At 39.5% G+C, this 18574-nt stretch overlaps 1 protein-coding gene across 2 annotated transcripts; it reads right to left on the bottom strand.

The window, feature by feature from the left end:
• Positions 1-2611: 2611 nt before the first annotated feature.
• On the bottom strand, positions 2612-15381 carry LOC127539273 (keratin, type II cytoskeletal 1b-like). Of its 2 annotated transcripts, none has more exons than XM_051963370.1 (9): positions 14785-15381; positions 11256-11470; positions 9791-9851; positions 9016-9111; positions 7434-7598; positions 6573-6698; positions 5320-5540; positions 4521-4555; positions 2612-4259 (listed from the first exon to the last, which is right to left on the bottom strand). In XM_051963370.1, the coding sequence occupies exons 1-9, from the start codon at positions 15313-15315 to the stop codon at positions 3958-3960; spliced, it is 1752 nt and encodes a 583-aa protein (XP_051819330.1). In that variant the 5' UTR covers positions 15316-15381; the 3' UTR covers positions 2612-3957. The 2 variants fall into 2 exon arrangements, with proteins under 2 accessions (XP_051819330.1, XP_051819331.1); XM_051963371.1 differs by lacking the exon at positions 14785-15381 and adding an exon at positions 11787-12033.
• Positions 15382-18574: the final 3193 nt, after the last annotated feature.

The raw sequence follows: 18574 nt of genomic DNA, 5'->3' as shown, positions 1-18574 counted from the left end.
TTGCCTCCAACTCTCCTAATTTTCCTATCTTCACTTCACTCAATTCAGTTCTTAACACCCCTTCCAATGTACTTTGTACTCCATAGTAAGGCCAATCAAGTGTTACTGTCTGCCAAATTACCCACCATAATGGAGTTGACAGGACATCAATTTCTAGAGCAGTCATGACACCTTATCTAAGAGCAGAGGAATAGTAAAATAAGCTTGGGTTAACTTATGCACCTCCTCCCACCACTCCATCCCAGAGAAACAAAATAAGCATCTAACCTCATGTATTTTCAGGGTATTTAAATTTAAAAGATGGAACTTATTTTATGATTTTAGCCAATGCTTTTCTCAAATCTGTTTCATCTCCATCTGTCACCCAATGCATGACTATTCACCTTCTATCAGAAACAATAAGATAGGGGCTTTGCCATACCTGAAGATGTTTACTGTGGAGAGTACAGGGGAAGATTCTGCACACTCTCTGCCTCTCTTCTCCACCACATTTGGAATGCTTTTGGATGGGGAGGGAGGCACTCAGTAGCTGACTGAAAAAGGAAGAGTATAAAAGGATTCTCTATGCAGTTGTTTCTGACTCTCTCCCTCTCATCACTATGTGTCCTCTCTTTACCTCACTCCTTTCCTTCTCTCCATCCAGGCACTCCTTTTCTTGTTTGCTTGGGCTTTCTCCTCCTCCTGCTTAGCCTATAACTTGACATTGCAAATGGTTTGGGCATTGATTGGTTGTCTCTTCCTCCACCCCTTCCTGGCCCCACCTTAACCAGATGTTGCTAACTTACCCTAGAGTGTGAAGCTGGAGCCAAGAAATACAGAGGGAAGTGGATAAGGTAGAAATTGAAAATATTTTTGTTTGTGATATAATGAAAAATGTTCTAAGATTAGTTATCAAAAGAATAGCTTTCTAGTCCCAGATCTACTATCATCTCACTAAGAATCTCTAGAAAAGTCATTTGATCTCCCTTGGTCTGTTTCCCTAATGTAAAATAAATATGACACAATGGAGAGAGACAATGGGGAAAGCCATGGATTTGAATTCAAAGGCCTCAAATCAAGTTCAAATCCCTCTCATAATAATGTCAACTTGTAGTGTTAATTATTTAATCACTTATCTGATCTGTGCCTCAATGTCCTCTTCTGTAAAATGAGACAATTGCATTAAATATGGTCTCCAAGATCCCTTCAAGCTCTGTCTATGATTCCACAAACTGCTAAACTCACTTCACAGGGTTGTAATGAGGATCATGTAAGATAATAACTATGCAAGCACTTTGAAATACATAAAGTATTAAACTGAAGAAAACTATTTTCATTGCTGTTTTGGAGATGTTTGATTAGAATGCAGTTTTAATCTGGAACTCTGTTCCATATCTTGATTGAACTTAGTGCAGCAGAAAATTCCAGTTTTAGCTCTTGTTTTCTAGCTAACTTTGAGTAAACTCTCTGCTTTCTCCTTTGATCCACCCTCACTTGTACTCCTATTCATTCCTTCATCCTGCCCATCAGTTCCATTTTCAAATCTTACTCCCACAGATTGCTGAGTCAGATGATACTCAGGGAGTCTAGGTAGTTGAAAGTATGGTGAGGTGTGTCTGGGAATAAAATATCTTATCGATATCAATTTTGTTTCTGTTTGGGGTGTATTCGGTACCCAAATTCTATTTATATTTTCCCTCTGGGGAGAAAAAGTAGGTTGTGTCTTTCATCTGACTGCAAAATAATAGTGTGGGCCAACACAATAGCTATAAGATATGGTATAAAAGGAGCTTTCCCTACCTTCAACCTCTCTCTTCTTGAATGTAGATAACTACTTCTCTGAGAAGATGAATTTAAAAGTCCTTCAGTCCAGGAGTGTGCTGGAGCCAGTTTGAACTATTGAGCTATTGTTAAATTTTTAGTGAATGCACTGAAATGCTGAGAGAGGTGCTAAAAATCAGGACTTGATTAATTTTTTGCTAATTGTCTAAACTTAAATGATAGCGAATACATGTTAATATTTTTTTCTGGAAAAAAAATATTTTTTTTCTGACCAACCTCCTTACTCTTCAACTCACTGACTTTTCAATACAGACACTACCCTTCCTTCTCCCCCAAAACAATAGCTCCCCATCTGTCACCTACATTTCACTGTCACCTACATTTCACTGTTCACTTTGAATCTTTCTATTACCCATCCTCCATTTAGTATACTCTTCCCACTTCTCTTTAGCCATTTCTGTCCTTCCTTTCTTTTCATAATCTGCATAAAACCTCTCATTCAGCCCAGTCTTCTCTAACTTCCCTATCCAGGACTAAAATCTAAGATTTTCATTCAGGTCTGTCTTTTTATGTATGTGTATGGCCTAAAACATTCCCCATCTCTGATATCAGACTAGAAGCTTCCCAAAAGTGAAGACTACTTGTCTCCCCTATCTTTGGATTATAGTAGCCAGAGCAGCAAGGTTATATGCACCAAGGAAAATATTTCATAAGTGTTATTGACTATTCAACAATAGTTGAGGGTATGCTTGCAAGTATTTCAGATCAAAAAGTAATACTCAGAAATGAAAATACAGAGATCAGTGGGGAATTTTAAAAGCAGGATTTGCTTGTGGCCAAAAAAAAAAAATTGATACATAGAACAGTTTATTGGAAAAGCACCCAAAATACAGACCTTCAAAGACCAAGCCTCAACAACAAAATGGAGCCGATGACAATATACTATTAGCCATTCTCTCTCCCAAGACACGTACCTTGATGCCATGTAGTCCCCATCAGCATCAAAGAAAAGAATTCAAAACTGGGAGTGACGTGCATGTAGAAGGATTCGGTGTTTTATTACAATAAGGAAGAAAATGAAGGTCTTGAGACTTAAACCACATTCCCCATTTCAAAGTCAGTATGTGCATACCTTCACAGTTTCTCATGACTGCTTCAGAAATCTCATTTAAGACTCTCCCTATAAGCATATAAATATCTATTATCTGACAAATGGTGGTGTAGGCAGGAGAGGCAATTAGAAGGCAAGATGTGGTTTCAAAATACCAACTACATTGACAGAACTTCTAACAGGCTATCTTGAGACTATGGTTATCTATAGGGATATAACTAGAGTGCAAGGTAGAAATAAAACCCAATGACTGGTATCTGTTGCTCTTTTTCCTCCCACATCTAACTCTCCTATTCGCAACATAAATTCTTCCTTATGGAAGAAAGACCCAATACCAATGACCTCTGGGACTCTCCCCCATGAAGGTATATCTCAGGATCAGGATGTTCATTTAAATCTCTGTCAATCTCTAGGATGGGTGGGAGATTCTACAATGCCCAGGAAGTGGAGTTAATCAATTACTATCCAAGCACTGTTTATAGCAATCCCTCTGAAAATATTAGATACTCTCTTCCTAAACTCCCTTGCCTTACAATTACTCCCCAGAAATAAGTGCTCATGCCTGTGCCCTGAGACAGGTTGTTACACAAGCTGAGGGTTAAGGAGTCAGCTTCTGGAGATGAGACACTTCTCCATCAACTGCTTTGGGTATTCCATAAACCTCTTTTCCATCACAAAATTAGGTCCTAGATCTCAACAAAAGAGTTCAAATGGAAAGATGGTGAGATCAGGCCTGACTGATGATATATGTCTGAGATGTTATATGTGTGTCTGTCTTTCTGTCTGGCTGACTGAGCCAGCTATAAATGAATTTTGGATTATCTATTGTTTGGGACCAATCATATTGTTTCTCTAACTTATTTCCTCTACCCAAGCCCCCTTCCATCCAGCAACTCAATTCTACAAACACCGATTTCAACTCCCACACTTGACACATAATAGAGGCTCGAAATATTTACAGAATTGTTGAGGCTAATCGGGAAGAGACTAATGAGAGGAACTGGGGAAAGATTTGCAGAACAAGGGAGATCAGAAACTGGCAACAGGAATGGAGGAAGTTTTGGATGGGCAGAGGCTTTGTCACACTACTCAATGACATGTCTCCTGGAAGTGTTGGTAGAGGTTCGGATGATTTGCACTCTGGAGTTGACCCCACTTTTTCTGCTTCTGCTGCTTTCTCCGTAGCCGCCACTACTGCTCTCCCCGTAAACTCCCCCACCTCCTCTGGAACCCGCCCCACCCCCGCCGCTGCGGCCGCCCCCGTAGCTCCCTCCGCCGCTAAAGCTTCCAGAGCCAAAGGCAGAGCTGCCTCCGTAGCCACCGCTGCCTCCGCCGTAGTTGCCGCCGCCGCCGCCGCCGCTGATGGTGACTTTACTGCTCTGCACCGCTGCAAAGGAAAGACCAAAGGGCTTGTTATAGTTGGTCTACAGAGAAGCCACTAAGTGCGCTGGTACCCCTCTTCTCACACTAATCGATCACTAGAAGCACCGCCAGGCAATCCTTAAGTCTTACATACACACAAACACACACACACACACGCACACACACAGAGAGAGAGAGAGAGAGAGAGAGAGAGAGAGAGAGAGAGAGAGAGAGAGAGAGAGACAAAGAGACAGAGAGAGACAGAGAGAGAGAGAGACATACTTACAGATGCTAACAGGGTTCTGAAATTCTCCCGACATCCTAAAAAACAAGAGAGCTATGTCAGCCATGAAACCTGAAAAAAAAAAAATAGCTCACAAATACGTGGTGCTTTTGTTTTATAAAATACCTAACATATCAGTTGATCCCCATGACACCCTATTGATTACATTACTATCCCTGTTTTATAGAAAGGGAAACAGGTTTCTAATGGTTAAGCCTATTGGAGTCACACAAGTAGTAAATGTTTGAAGCAGCATCAAGGCCCAGGTTTTCCTGGCTTCTCAAGAAACAAATAAGGCAAGGACTCAAAGAAATAAGGGTCAGAATAGAATCATGAAATGTAAGTGAATCCAGGCATCCTTTAGTCCAAACTTCTAATTTTATAGTTGGAAAAATTGAGGCTCAGGGAGTTAGTGATGGTAGAAGAAATAGAACCAGGTCTCCTTGTCCAGTTGAGTGTTCTTTCTTTTTTATGGAAGTTTATGTTAAACTTGTTCAGTATGCATCCCTCCCCCCATTCCCAGCCAGGAAAATGTAGGTTCAAGCTGCTGTTTTTCAGCAGCTCTGGAGACTGAGAAGAATGTCTTCATCCTTAATCAGGAAGAGATGACTCTAGACCCAAGGAAGAATTTTCAGAGAATGCTACAGAGTGTGAGAGAGTTGACACTGCCTTCAGGTATCATAAGACACTAGAAAGAGTGTCTTATGTCTGGGAACACTTGGAGGCAGAGGAATGGAGTAAATGACCTTCCAAAGGCATATCCAGCTGGCTGAGCTAAATCTCTAGCTGACCTCACACCCACCTGTACTCCTCTCCCTCTAGGAGCTTCTTATAGGTGGCAATCTCAACATCCAAAGACAGCTTAGTGCTCAGCAGCTCCTGGTAATCACGAAGAAGGCGGGCCATCTTTTCCTTACTCTGCTGGAGAGCTTCTTCCATGTCTTGCAGTTTCTGCTGGGCATCTTGGAGGGCTTGCTCCCCCCTCTCCTCAGCATCCAAAATGAGTGAATTCACTTGGTCAATCTGTACCAAAGAAAATCCAAAAAATGACTCAATAATGTAGTCCCTTGCATCATTCACAGAATTCTAGGTTCTTGGTACTAAATGGACTTTGGAGGTCACCAATCTTAATATATTCATTTCACAAGCAGGATACTGAAGGCCAGAGGTAACAGCTAATTTACTCAAGATTGTATAATGTCTGAGGAAGACCTGGAGAAAAGACTCAGATTGGATTTACATCCAGAAAACCTGAGGGCAAAGATAATTTATACAGTTTCTCTTCTCCTAGCTTGTTATTTTATTTTTGCACTTACTTCTCTCCCCTGTACAAATTAAAGGGATGTGGTAACAGGATGCTTTATTTCCTTTCTCCTTCCAAATGTGTGAAATGTAAAATAATCAGAGAGAAGAAAGCATCTCTGCCTTTATATGCTCCTACAAGAGAGAACTCTCTATTTCCATCTCAAAGGGCAAAGTCAGTGGGAGGAGAGTGAATAAAGAGATGTAGGTGACACTAGGTCTCTATTGACCTTCTAATCCTTACCAATCCACTCACTGCCTCCATAAAATGGTTTTATCTCTTATTTAATGAGGTGTGAACTCCCATAGCATTTAAACCTCCCTTATTCATGAAGACAAAACCACACCCCCAATAGAAATAGGTTTGTTTTGCCATTCTCTATTTGGGATCCTCTATGACCCACCACATTCATAGAAAAAAACTAAGAATTAATTGCTTCATGTAGTGCCTTTGTATGTTTGACTACTCTCCCTCCTGTTTTACAAGGTCATTACTTTAGTGGTATCAGACAGAATATTACCTTGCCCCTAAAAAATAATAATACTCATCAATACAATTCAACAATCAAATTGTTGAAAGGAAAAGTCATCAAATCCTATCCTGAAGAGCAAGACTTAACTCATCCCAATTCTTGTTTTGGGGCCAAGCCCACTATTCTGGGGTAGATACTCTAGGAAAAGGATATCAGAACAACAGGAAATTTGACTCTGAAATTACTTGGAGGAAGTGAGGCAGGAATGGGCCATTCCTACCTGTTTCTTCACATTTCCAATCTCTGACTGTAGCCTCTGGATAGCCCGGTTGAGCTCCGAAATCTCCATCTTGGTGTTCTTCAGGTCATCGTCATGTCTCCCAGCTGTAATTTGGAGCTCCTGGTACTATGAGTCAAAGACCACATCACACTCAATGATGGCTCACCTTGTGTACCTTAAGCCTGAGCATAGGAATCAGAGCCAATCTTTCTAAAGAATAACCTTCTACATAGCCAAGGTGCCTTCAGCCTAGAGTTGTCCTTTGCCTTTCATGGCCCATCTGAATAGTCTTCTATCCCATGACTTCTGGGTTCAAACCCTAATCCAGTCAGGCAAACTTGCTCCCTCTACCTCCCTTCACCTAATCTCTCTCATTTTTTGGATCTTTACACCAGTCATTCCTCTAAGATGTCCCTCCTCTCAAATTTGTACCCAGGCTTATTATTCGTTTCTCCAAGAAAACTTCCCTGATTAACTGATTAATGACTAGTCAAGTCACTAGTTCCCTATCCTCTGCATTTATAGACCCCAATGCACCTAATTTGCATTTTCTTCTTTTTTTCTGTATCCCTATGGCTGTATCCAACATAGCATCTCCTCCTTTAGCCCATTAGCTTCCCAAAAATAACATATAGATTTCTTCCCTCTGCATCTCCTCCAGTATTTATAGCAGGAATCTGAAGGTGGAGGATTCTGAATTTGGATTTCTATTATTTTAACATATTTAAGTTCTCTACAATTTAGTTAAATTGGCTCCCACCTTAAGCATATACCTAAGGGGCATTTGAAAGAGTCCGGTCCACTTTGAGCTTTGAACTAAAGTATAGGGGCTAAGGCCAAGAATGCTGTGGAGTCACTCACCTTGTCCTGGTATCTCGCTTCAGTCTCACTTTTGCTCTTCTGGAAAATTAGTTCATATTGTTCCTGGACCTCCCGGATAATGCTATCTAAATCCAGACTACGATTGTTATCCATGGAGAGGATGACATTAGTGTCACTGGTGGTGGTCTGCATCTGGGACAGCTCCTATGTGTGAGAGAGAGAAGGGGGGGGGAGGAGGAAGGAAGGAAAGAGGAAGGAAGGAAGGAAGGAAGGAAGGAAGGAAGGAAGGAAGGAAGGAAGGAAGGAAGGAAGGAAGGAAGAAAGGAAGGAAGGAAGTAAGGAAGGAAGGAAGAAACAGAGACAGAGAGAGAAACAAAACCAAAAGATAGAGAGACAGAGACAGAGAGAGTTATTCAGCTATTGCCTCCATCATCCCTCCAGGGAAATTCTCCATACTTCTCCAGAAAGCTTTCCACAGCTAGATCCCAGTTTCCCCAATCCTGTCAGCAGTATTCCAAAAAGTACATAAACTCTTCTGTCGAGTTTTGCCATGTTACCTACCTATGGTCAATTTTCTCTATCTCTACCCTAATGTGTGTCCCACCTTTTTCAGCAGAAGGTAGATCCCAGAGGGCAAGAATTATATTGCCACTTATTGGTAACCCTACCTCAACAACAGAGAAAAAGATCTGCAAAAGGGACTTTTAACGATTGGGAAGTCTCTACCCATTGCTTGCCAAATAAAGTATAAACTCTTGATCTTGGCACTCAGGGCCCTATACAATCTGTCTCCAACCTACCTTTCTAGCCTTATGCTATCTTCTTTCACCATATTCTGTATTCCAGCCAAACAAGACTACTCTCCATCTCCTGCTCTAAATCAACCTTCTTTTGTTTCTGTATTTTGGGTCACACCATTTTCCATGTTTAATCTGTCCAAATCCATTCATTCCTTCAAGGCTCAATTCAGGGGTCACCTCCTCCATGAAACTTTCTTTGAACTCTTCCTCAAAGGAAAAAGTGATGTCTCTTTCTTCCAGTCTCCCAGAGTCTATCCACTCTCTCATGTATCATTGTTACGTGTCCATGTTTTTCTCCCTTAATAGAATATTAATTCTCTGATAAAAGAGCACATCATATCTCTTTGTATAGATGCCTAACCTCCTTATTTATAGGAAGTACTCAATAAATGTTTCTTATTTTATTCTTAGTTCTAAGGGGTGATTCTCTGATAAGAGAAGGGATGAATACACTGGGAAATGTGTGTCATATAAACTATATATAAAATATACATGTACATATTTGTTTGTAAATTGAATTTAAGTTGAAATAAATCAATGACTAGTAGACAGGACCACACTTAATCTATTCAATATTTAATATTCTGTTTAGGTCCTTAAAACTTGTAGAGAAAAATAAAAATATCACCCTAATCCTAATATCTAGGCTAATACTCATAAACTTTTTCCTGAGCTTTTTTTTCTGTTAAGAACAATTCCAGTAATACCCCCCCCAGAGTAGATAAGGCCCTAAAGACTGAGACTCATTTTCTCCAGAGAATCATGCCACATTCATAATTTTAGACAATAGAAAAAGCTGACTTCCTATAGATTGACCTTACCGCTTCATACAGGAACTTCACGAAGTCAGTTTCCTTGATCATTGCATCCACCCTAGACTGCAGGTCAACTCTGTTCATATAGGCAGCATCTACATCCTGAAAAAAGTAGAGTTATTTTGACTTCCTTACCATTTTTAAAATATTGATGGGTAAACTGTAGCCCCTTGTCTTCCTAACTTCCTACCTGTTGGTTTTTTACCTGAGAGTAGAAGAACCTCAAGAAAGGAATGGAGTCTGAAATCTTGTCAGTACAGTTATTTGTAAACAGTTCTGACCCAAGTTCTGGTCATGGGAAATAGAAAGGCAAAACACTGACTTGGCCGAACCACAGTACTTCGTTCACCCTAATTCTCCTTTAGCTGGGCAGTTTCTATCCTCTTTGGATCATGAATAACCAAAAGATCATTAATGATTTTAATATAACTCTTAGGAGATATGAATTAAGAGATCTAAAACAGTTTGTCTTTCATATGTCCCTCCTTCAGATTAAACTTTTCTCATCTAAAGTGGTGATATAATTTGGATGTCAGTAATACCTCAGAGGCTAACTTGTTCATTCCCCTACCTCCAAGCATCTGGCATCACTGAGGATGAAAGGAGTCAGAATTTAAGGGTATCCCAGAACTCCTCTCCATTACTTGTAATGTAGGGAAAATAATGTCAAAGGTCCCTTTTAGCTCAAACCCTATGAATTTATTACTCAGGTTTACAACTTTCACTTTTGGCTATACCCTTCAGTCTCTAAGTGGCATCTTAACCCTTTCTAGTCACCCACCTTCTTCAGAATGACAAAATCATTCTCAGCATCGGTCCTCTTATGGATTTCTTCCTCATACCTACAGGGAGAAAGATTCAAGAAAAATATAAGTGGGCAAACCTTGGATTCTTGAGGTGTTCCCTTCAAGTATAAACAGTCAGATGCACACTTGTTTATGAGACCGAACATCTTCGCCAGACTGATTGCTGGTAGTATTTCAGATTGAGCCCAAGGTCAGGAAAATAAGAATTCAAATCCAGCCTCAGTTACTTACTAGCTGTGTGACCCTGGGCAAGTCACCCTTATTCTGGAAACCATATTCAAATCTATATTTCATTTGAGAATGAAAATCAGGGCTTCACTCACCATCCCTGTAATTCTCCATATCAGACCTCCTCAGTATATGTGACATCTCCCTCTATTAAAATATAAACTCATTGAAGTCACGGATTATAATACTTTTATATTTGGATTCCCAGAGCGTAGAGCACAGTATAAGATACATAACAGGCACTTACTAAATGCTTCTTTTAAACATCCATCCATTTCAGTCTAGCATTCTTTCCACTATACCATACTATAATGTCAATTATAGTTTTGGAAAGTATTGAGTTACTTTAGTAATATATAATTGGGTAATAAAACACTCCAATACATTCTTATTACTACTGTGACACACTATACAGCTGTATATCTCATTCTGGGATATTTATTATGATGAGTTTCCTAAGTACACATCATAGAGGTTAGTTCAGAAATGGGGCAAGTTAAAGAGGAAAATTAGTCTAAGATTAATGTTAGATAATTATGTCATTTATAGGTATTACTGTGCTGTCATTACCATAGCTCTTAAAAGACTAATAATAATAGCTAGCTATAATAGCTAACTATATAAATAACTTATATACTGCCTAAAAATTAGCAAAACTCTTTACAGATGTTTTCTCCTTTGATCTTCACAACCCTGAGAGGAGCTATACCCATTTCACAGATGAGGAAACTGAGATAGAGAAATCCAGAGCCACACAGCTATTAAGAGGCTGAGACAGGATTTCAATTCAGGTCTTTCTGCCTCCCAAGTCCAGTAAGGGAATAGTATCCACCAATACACATCAAAAACCCTTCCACCCCAAGTAGATGGTTCCTGTCTTGTTTTGACTGAAAAACTCTCTTCTTGCAGTCAGCCTGGAAAAGGGTATCTAATAAAACACACAGAGTTGTTCTAATTTGGTAGCAATTGACAGAGTTGCACTGATAATGTGGGGTAACCTCCATGATGTTATGGGGTTTCAGAGCTAGTACTTTAAGAGATAGAGATAGGTAAGACAGGAAGTTATTCTCATTCTATAGGTGAGAACTAAGCCTCAGAAAGTAGGTCACATAGCTACTGCTTCCCCAAAACCAAATTTCCTTCCTCACTCTCTCAGGTTTTCCTAATGTGTCCTATTCCCCACCTCTTCCCACCTTGGGCTCCCATGCTCACTTGTTCTTGTAGTCTTCTACTAAGTCTTGCATGCTTCTTATCTCTAAGTCTTGGCGCATCCGGTCTCCATTCAGCCCATCCAACTGCCTCCTCAACTCAGTGATATAGGACTCCAAGATGGGCTCCAAGTTGTTGCGCCTGGTGGAGGTCCTCACCTGCTGCAGCAGGTCCCATTTTGTCTGCAGGACCTGGTTCTGCTGCTCCAGGAACCGTACCTGAATGCCAAAAGAATTACTGTAGCCTGGACTCTTGGACTTTGCCATTAGTTCTACAGCTAAACCCCTGAAACACATTCTAAAAGTTTTTTGAGATCAGTGATTGTTTCACTTTTCTGTCTGTATCCCTGGTGCTTAGTACATCATTTGGCCCATAGTAAATGTGTAATAAATGATTTTTCATTCATTGATTGATTTCTTCTCCTACAAAAAAAAGAGTATAGTACTCCACTTAGTTAGGTTTTTGTGAGAAAAATAGTTAGAAAATAAAGAAACATATAACTGTCCATATTATCTGTTTTCATTGAATACCTACCAAATTCTTCTCTTTCCTCTTAACTCTGTATTTAAGGCTATCTCCAGCCCTTGTTAACTCATCTTTAGTTCCCTGGGTCAGACAGAGCAGCAATCGACCACTTCTCCATCTCCTAGGCTCTTCCCAATCCCCATTACTCTCCCTTTCAGCATCAGGCCACCTCTTCCTGAAAGAAAGGGCTCCTTTGTTATTGGGCTGCTGAGTTAAAGGGTTGCTGCAAAGTGGCAATGAGGATAGCCAAATGAAACAAAAATCTATAGTACTTTTAGGCCCTGGAAGCCCCTGAATCTCAAGCCCTTTATAGTTGAAGGGCTAGATATTTACTGATTATGGCTTGGAAATAAACCAAAAAAACAAAAAATCCCAGACAGGAAAATCTCCCATGATTCCCTTTTTTGTTTATTTCCCTGGGAAAAGGGATTGAGTAAGAGGCTTTCAAGGGTGGTGTCAGTATGACCTGTTTTTATGGGAGAGTGTTCACAAAGATACTCTGTGAGAAATTCCAGTTCTCCACAACCTATTTTTATACTGCAATTACTCACAGGAAGAACATAAAAACTGATAAGGGAACTTCAGGATCATCTAATCTAATCCTCTATCTTTTCATAGAGAAGAAGACAGAGGCCAAGAAGAGTGAAATGACTTGCCAAACATCACTCAACTTGTAAATGACAAAGATCTTAATAAAGATTCATTTTATAGAGGTCCAAGTCCAACCCTTTTCCTAATGAGTGGAGAGATTAGATATAATCAACAGAACTGCTGCTGTGCTTCTACAATATACTTAGCACTGCGTGAAGCATAAGGTAAGGAATGAGAACAAAGATGGATATAAAGACTAGACTTAAACCCTGCTTCGAGAATTTTATAGTCTAGTTCATCTTAGGATGTTATTCTTCCACTACTTAACCCGAGGTTTTGCACACAGTGCTCACTTAATAAATATTTGTGGGGTGGGTAAAAATCAAGTAGATGATAAGTAACAGGGAATTTATTTTTTATATTTTTTTGGCCAATATCCAATAGTTGGGACATTGATTACAAAGCATTTTCACAAAGCAAGGCTAACCTGTACTCTACACAATTTTATCATGTATGAGAGGAGAAAACTTGAAGGAGGAGGAGAAAAAAGAGGAGGAGAAGGAAGAGGAGGAGGAAAAGAGGAAGAAGAGGAGGAAGAAGAGGAAGAGGAGGAGGAAATGGAGGAGAGGAAGGAGGAAATTTTCTTTTCTAGAATCAAGCAGAAAAGAGAGAAGGAAGAGCAGCAGAAACAGGAAGAGAAACAGAAGGAGGAAAGAGGAAGAGGAGGGAAATCAAATCCTTTTTTTCTTTCTGACAGACCATCACAATCTCTAGAGTAGAGGTCTTAAAACTTGGTTGGGTTCTGGATCCCTTCTCAGAATAATGTTTTTAAAATGCATAAAGAGGAGGAGGAAACCTTCACCAGTAAAAACCCAAAGTAACTAAGAAGACAACTTCCAACAGGTTTTTCCTTTCCATGTATTCCTATGTCCTCCCACAATCACTTCTGTCCTATTCTCAATGTCTGCTCTCCTCTCTTAAGACACCCTTCTTTGAAATCTTGCTGCTAAAATACAAATTAGACGTGTCCACATTTCCAGGTACAGTTAATAGACTGAATTGGTTCTCCATTTAGTCTCTAACACTCCCATCCTATGTGAACCCGGGAAAAGTGGCTGAACTTCTCTGGGATGTGATTGAACCTCTCTAGACCTCTGCTTCTTCATTGCACCATAGCCAGGAGGATGAAAAGAAATTCGTCTCCACCTTCTGGGAATCCTCCCAAGAGTGATGCAACAGCTCCTATGTGGAGTCCCAGTTCACAGGGTGGAAAAGGAGGGAAAAGGAAGGGCCTTTGTTGTTGCTAAGCTGCCAAAGTACTTAATGATTTCTCCTCTAGAATCAGGCAGAAAATGGGATTAGAACAGGTAGTCTTAGAAGGAAAGCAAGGGTATTAAAAAAAAGGAGTTTTTTTTCCCTTCCCTGTAGTTCCACATTGTTGGATCTGGTAATTCTTACATACAGCCAGAGACACCTTCTGGGTCAAGTATCTGCTTCATCAGAGTTTCCCAATCTTGCAGCAAAGAGGATGTGGATGGGAAGTCAGAATCTTTTTTTCCCTTCTGACAGACCATCATAATCCCTGAAACAGGGATCCTTAAATTTGGCTGGGTTCTGGACTCCTTAGAACAATGTTTTTAAATGCATAAAATAAAATATATTAGAGTATAACGTAAAACAATTATAATAAAATACAATTACCAAAAAAAAAAAAAATCTAAGAAATAAGCTTGTGGATTCCAGGTTAAAAAATACTTGCTGTAGAACTGAAAAAGAGTTCAAAGATCATCTAGTCCAAAGTTCTTATTTTACAGAAGTGGAAAGGGAGAAGGAGATGTGAGATGACTCCAGTGACCCTATGGGTTATGGCTTTCTCCCCAAAGGAAGGGGGAGGAGCAAAGCTGAAGCATCTCCTAGAGGAGTCATCTTACAAAACTGAATTGCTTCCCCTCAGGTCACAAACTCTGAGTAGAGAATCAATGATTTTAAACTTAGCATCCAAAAGATCTGAGTTCAAATACTACCTCAGACACTTCCTAGCTTGCTGACTTTGAGCAAACCACTCAACCTCTCACAGCTTATTTTCCTGAGCTACAAAATGAGTGGGCTATACCTAATGATTTCTAATGTCCCCATTAGGTCTGACCTAAGATTCTAGAATCCATTATTAGACTAGAGCTAAATGGTCAGTTAATAAGCATTTATTAAGCTTCTGTTGTGTGCCTTGTACTATCCTAAGCACTAGAGATACAAAAAAAGGCAAAAGACAACGCCTGCCCTTGGGACAACAGGACAATCTTGTTCACTGTGGGGCAGCCAGTGCTGTTAACTCCCTAATCAGCATGGCTGATTAGCCAGCACCCAGAAATTGGTGCCTCCCTCTATCACTCCTTGAACTTAGCAGCAAGTCACTCACCTTGTCAATGAAAGAAGCAAATTTGTTGTTGAGAACTTTGATTTGCTCACGTTCTTCGCTTTTCACCTTCTGAAACTCAGGGTCCACCTCTACCCCAAGAGGCTGAAGGAGGCTCTGATTAATGGTCACCTCCCGAATGCCCCCTGGGGGACAGGAAGGACCAAAACCCCCAAGGCCAAAGCCACTACCCCCTAAACTTCTGCTTCCAAAGCCACGCCCACCACCACCACCCCCAAAACCTCTGCCTCCTCTGCTCTGCCAGAAGCCACTGGTTCCATCCCCCACTAGGCTGCTGGAGATACTTCTGTGCCCACTCAGATTATAGAGGCTTTGGCTGGTGTAGCTGCCCCTAAGTCGACTGTAGCCTCCAAAGCCACCACCACCACTGGCACCACCTGCACACCTCCCACCTATGCGACACACAGATCCATTGCCCTGGCTTCTGCCACCAAAGGCCCCAGAGGAGCTGACATTGTAAACATGTCTGCTCCCCAATCCAAAGGCAGACCTAGAACTGAACTGCCGGCTCATTGTTTCTCAAGCATTCAGAGAGATGGGTAGAAGAAGAAGAGACTCTGTCAGGAAGGAAGAGAAGATCAGACTAGAAAGGAGACAACTCCTTTGACAAGAAAACTGGCACTGCCCCTTATATATGCAATTGGGTTGGGTACATTCTCCAACCCTTGGGAGGAGAATAATATTTAGTTTACCTGCCAGCAATGAGTCTGGTTCAAAACTAATACCTAGGAGTTGCAAAAACTCCATTGTAGACAAACTTCCCTAACTTGCTTATTTATCTTTCATCTCTCTCTACTTGTTTAGAGATTCAACTGAAATGATCACCCAAGATCTGGTTGCTGAAAACTCCTCTATCATTTCCCCCTAAACATTAAGTCATTTTTTCCAAGCAACTCCTCAAGAGAGTTGTTTGTTTAGAGATGTGCCTTGAAATCTGGGGCAAATTCTGGGGATGCCTGGTCATCCTCCAACACTAATTGTGATGGTAGGGCTGGGATTGGAGGGCAGTTTCTGGAACAAGAATCCTGGAGCTATTTGGTAGGTCCCCTCTGTTCTCCTTCCCACACCACTCCTGTCCTGTGTTGTTATTACTGCCAAAGCCTTAGATTTTTATCCCATAAAAGATAGGGAGCCCTGAGCAAGATGAGTCAGAAGTAGGGTAGTGGAACAGAGGGAGGAATCAACCCTAAGCTCCCTCACTAACTGTATGATTTGGAGCAAGTCACTTAATTTCTCAGACCCTCAGTCATCTCATTCCCAAAATAAGGATAAAAACACCTTGTCCCTTTCCACAGGGTTATTGGAAAAGTAAAATCATTTAATATGCATGAATATACTTTGTAACTAGACCCAGCTCTATGTGGACGTCTCTTTATAAGCTTTAGAATAGCTCTTGATGTCTCTAAGATTGTCGTTCGCATTAAATCCAGCCACCAACCCCCACTTCCACTCAGTGAGTTTCAATAAGAAACTATTACATATGATACATTGTTCAGAATGCTGAGTAAAGAAATCCTTATAAATTCATTGTATCCCTTTAACATGAAGTAAGATCCATATATCACTTATCCAAAAACTTAGCACATTATTAGTAGGTTATCAGCCAGTATAAATTCAAGGAAATACAAGTTTATGCTAGAATCCACATGAGCCAAATCAAATTAGGAAGGTCAGTCTGCTAGTAGAAAAATCAAGTAGATTGTTTTCAAACCAAAAAGAAATCTCTTTTTAACTATTCATAGTTTTGCATTTCCATTAGCATAGATCATAGAAATCTGGCTATAGTCAATCAAGCAATGCTCAAATTATTAAATACCTACAAAGCAAAAGACCCTGTTCTCTAGGAGTTTGCATTCTAATGAAGGAGATAACATGTATATAAACAGGAATGTTCCAAAAAACATACAGAGTAGAAAAAAAGGTAACTTTAGGAGAAAAGATTCTGACAGCTAAGGAGACCAGGAAAGGCTTCCCACAAAAAGTGACATTTGAGCTGAATGTTGAAGAAATACAATGTTTCCATGAGGCAGTGGTGAGGAAGAAAAAACATTCCAATGCAAAATCATAGCAATGGGAGTTGGAATGTTGTGTTCAGGGAACAGCAAGCACATCAATTTAATTAGATTACAAAGTTCATGGAGGAGAATAAAGTATAAGAAGACTGGAAAAGTAGTCAGTAAATTTGGGGCTAATTAGTTTGCCTTCATGGACCTTTGTTTTCTCATCTATAAAACTAGAGAAGGAGTCAGAGGCTTGGACCAAAATCTACTTTCCAAGCAGACTGACAGAAACTAGGCATAGACCAACATCTCATACCATCTACCAAGATAAAGTCAAAATGGATACATGATTTAGACATAAAAGATAAGCAAATTAGAGGAGCATGGAAAAAATTACCTGAGAGATCTATAGATAAGAGCTTATGATCAAACAGAGGGTGGAGAAGGTAAAATGGATAATTTTGATTACCTGAAATCATAAAGGGTTTGCACAAACAAAACCAATGTAATCAAAATTGAAAGGAAGGCACAAAACGTGGGAGCAGGAGAATTTTGGAGCAAGTTTCTCTGCTAAAGGCATTATGTTTCAAATATGTAGATAACTGAGCCAAATTTGTAAAAAAAAAAAAAAAAAAAAAAAAAAAAGCCATTCCCTAATTAACAGAGGTCAAAGAAAATGAACAGGCAGTTTTCTAAAAAGAAAACAGAGCTTTAAATATTCACATGAAAAAATACTCTAACTACTTATTAGACAAATACAAGTTAAAACAACTCTGACATACCACCTAATTTTTATAAGATTAGATACCATGATAGAAAAGGAAAATAATAAATGCTCGAGGGCATGTGGAAAAATAGGGACACTAATGCACTATTAGTATAATTGTGAACTGTTCTAACCATTCTGAAGAATAATCTGGAATTATGACCAAAGGACTATAAAACCATGCATATCCTTTAATTCAGCAATACCACTATTAAGTCTGTATCCCAAAAAGATCAAAGAAAGAGAAAAATGACCCATACATAAAAAAAAATTTATTTGCAAAGAACTGAAAATTGAGGGCATGTCCATCAATTTTACAAATAAATTGTGATTATGATAGAGTACTATTACACTATAAAAATTATAAAGAGGACAATTTCTGAAAAACCTGGGAGAACTTATATGAAATGATGCAAAATATAGTGAAAAGAATCAAAATGATGTACACAGCAATAGCAATATTGTAATGATAATCAAATGTAAAAGACTTAGCTATTCTAATCAATACAATGATTTAAGATATTTGTAAATCTGAATGAAGTTGAAAACATATTTTTTCACCTTTTTATTTTTCTTGCTTTTGTGCAACACATATAATATAGAAATTTGTTTTACATTACTTCCCACATTTAAAAAAAATCCTGAAAAAAAAGTAAAATGTGCTTTCCAATTCTAATATGCTAAGAGTCTAGGATTTATTGAGCAAAGATGCAGAAGGGAGGTAAAGAGCAGATATCAGGAAAGAAGGAATCTTGATGACTAAATACAGGTGAAAAGGGGACATAATCCTAGGAAAGGGAGAGGTCTGTAGCAATGGGCAATACTAAATTTTCATTTTCTTTCTTAACACTGGACTTGCTCACCTTGCTCTGTAACAATTTCTTCAAAGAAAGTCTATCCTTGTGATTCCATGTATATAAAGCTATTCTTGAATGCTGGACTAGGAAAGAAAAGGATAAATTTAGAGGTCAATAAAAAGACATGCCCTGCCCACCCAGGTAAGCAT

The sequence above is a fragment of the Antechinus flavipes genome, chromosome 5 (genome assembly GCF_016432865.1).
Source record: "Antechinus flavipes isolate AdamAnt ecotype Samford, QLD, Australia chromosome 5, AdamAnt_v2, whole genome shotgun sequence".
In the NCBI taxonomy this organism is placed as follows: domain Eukaryota; kingdom Metazoa; phylum Chordata; class Mammalia; order Dasyuromorphia; family Dasyuridae; genus Antechinus; species Antechinus flavipes.
Note: the sequence above shows the minus strand (reverse complement) of the source record. Positions and strands in the feature narration are given on the sequence as shown.

Bases quoted from the DNA above. Each gene is read 5' to 3' on its own strand.
- LOC127539273 (XM_051963370.1), bottom strand. From the start codon at position 15,315: ATGAGCCGGCAGTTCAGTTCTAGGTCTGCCTTTGGATTGGGGAGCAGA. The intron at 9,852-11,255 runs GTGAGCATGGGA...TTCTCCCTGTAG, and splicing joins GTAGAAGACTACAAGAACAA to GTATGAGGAAGAAATCCATA. The intron at 7,599-9,015 runs GTAAGGTCAATC...TCTCACACATAG, and splicing joins TGAAGTTCCTGTATGAAGCG to GAGCTGTCCCAGATGCAGAC.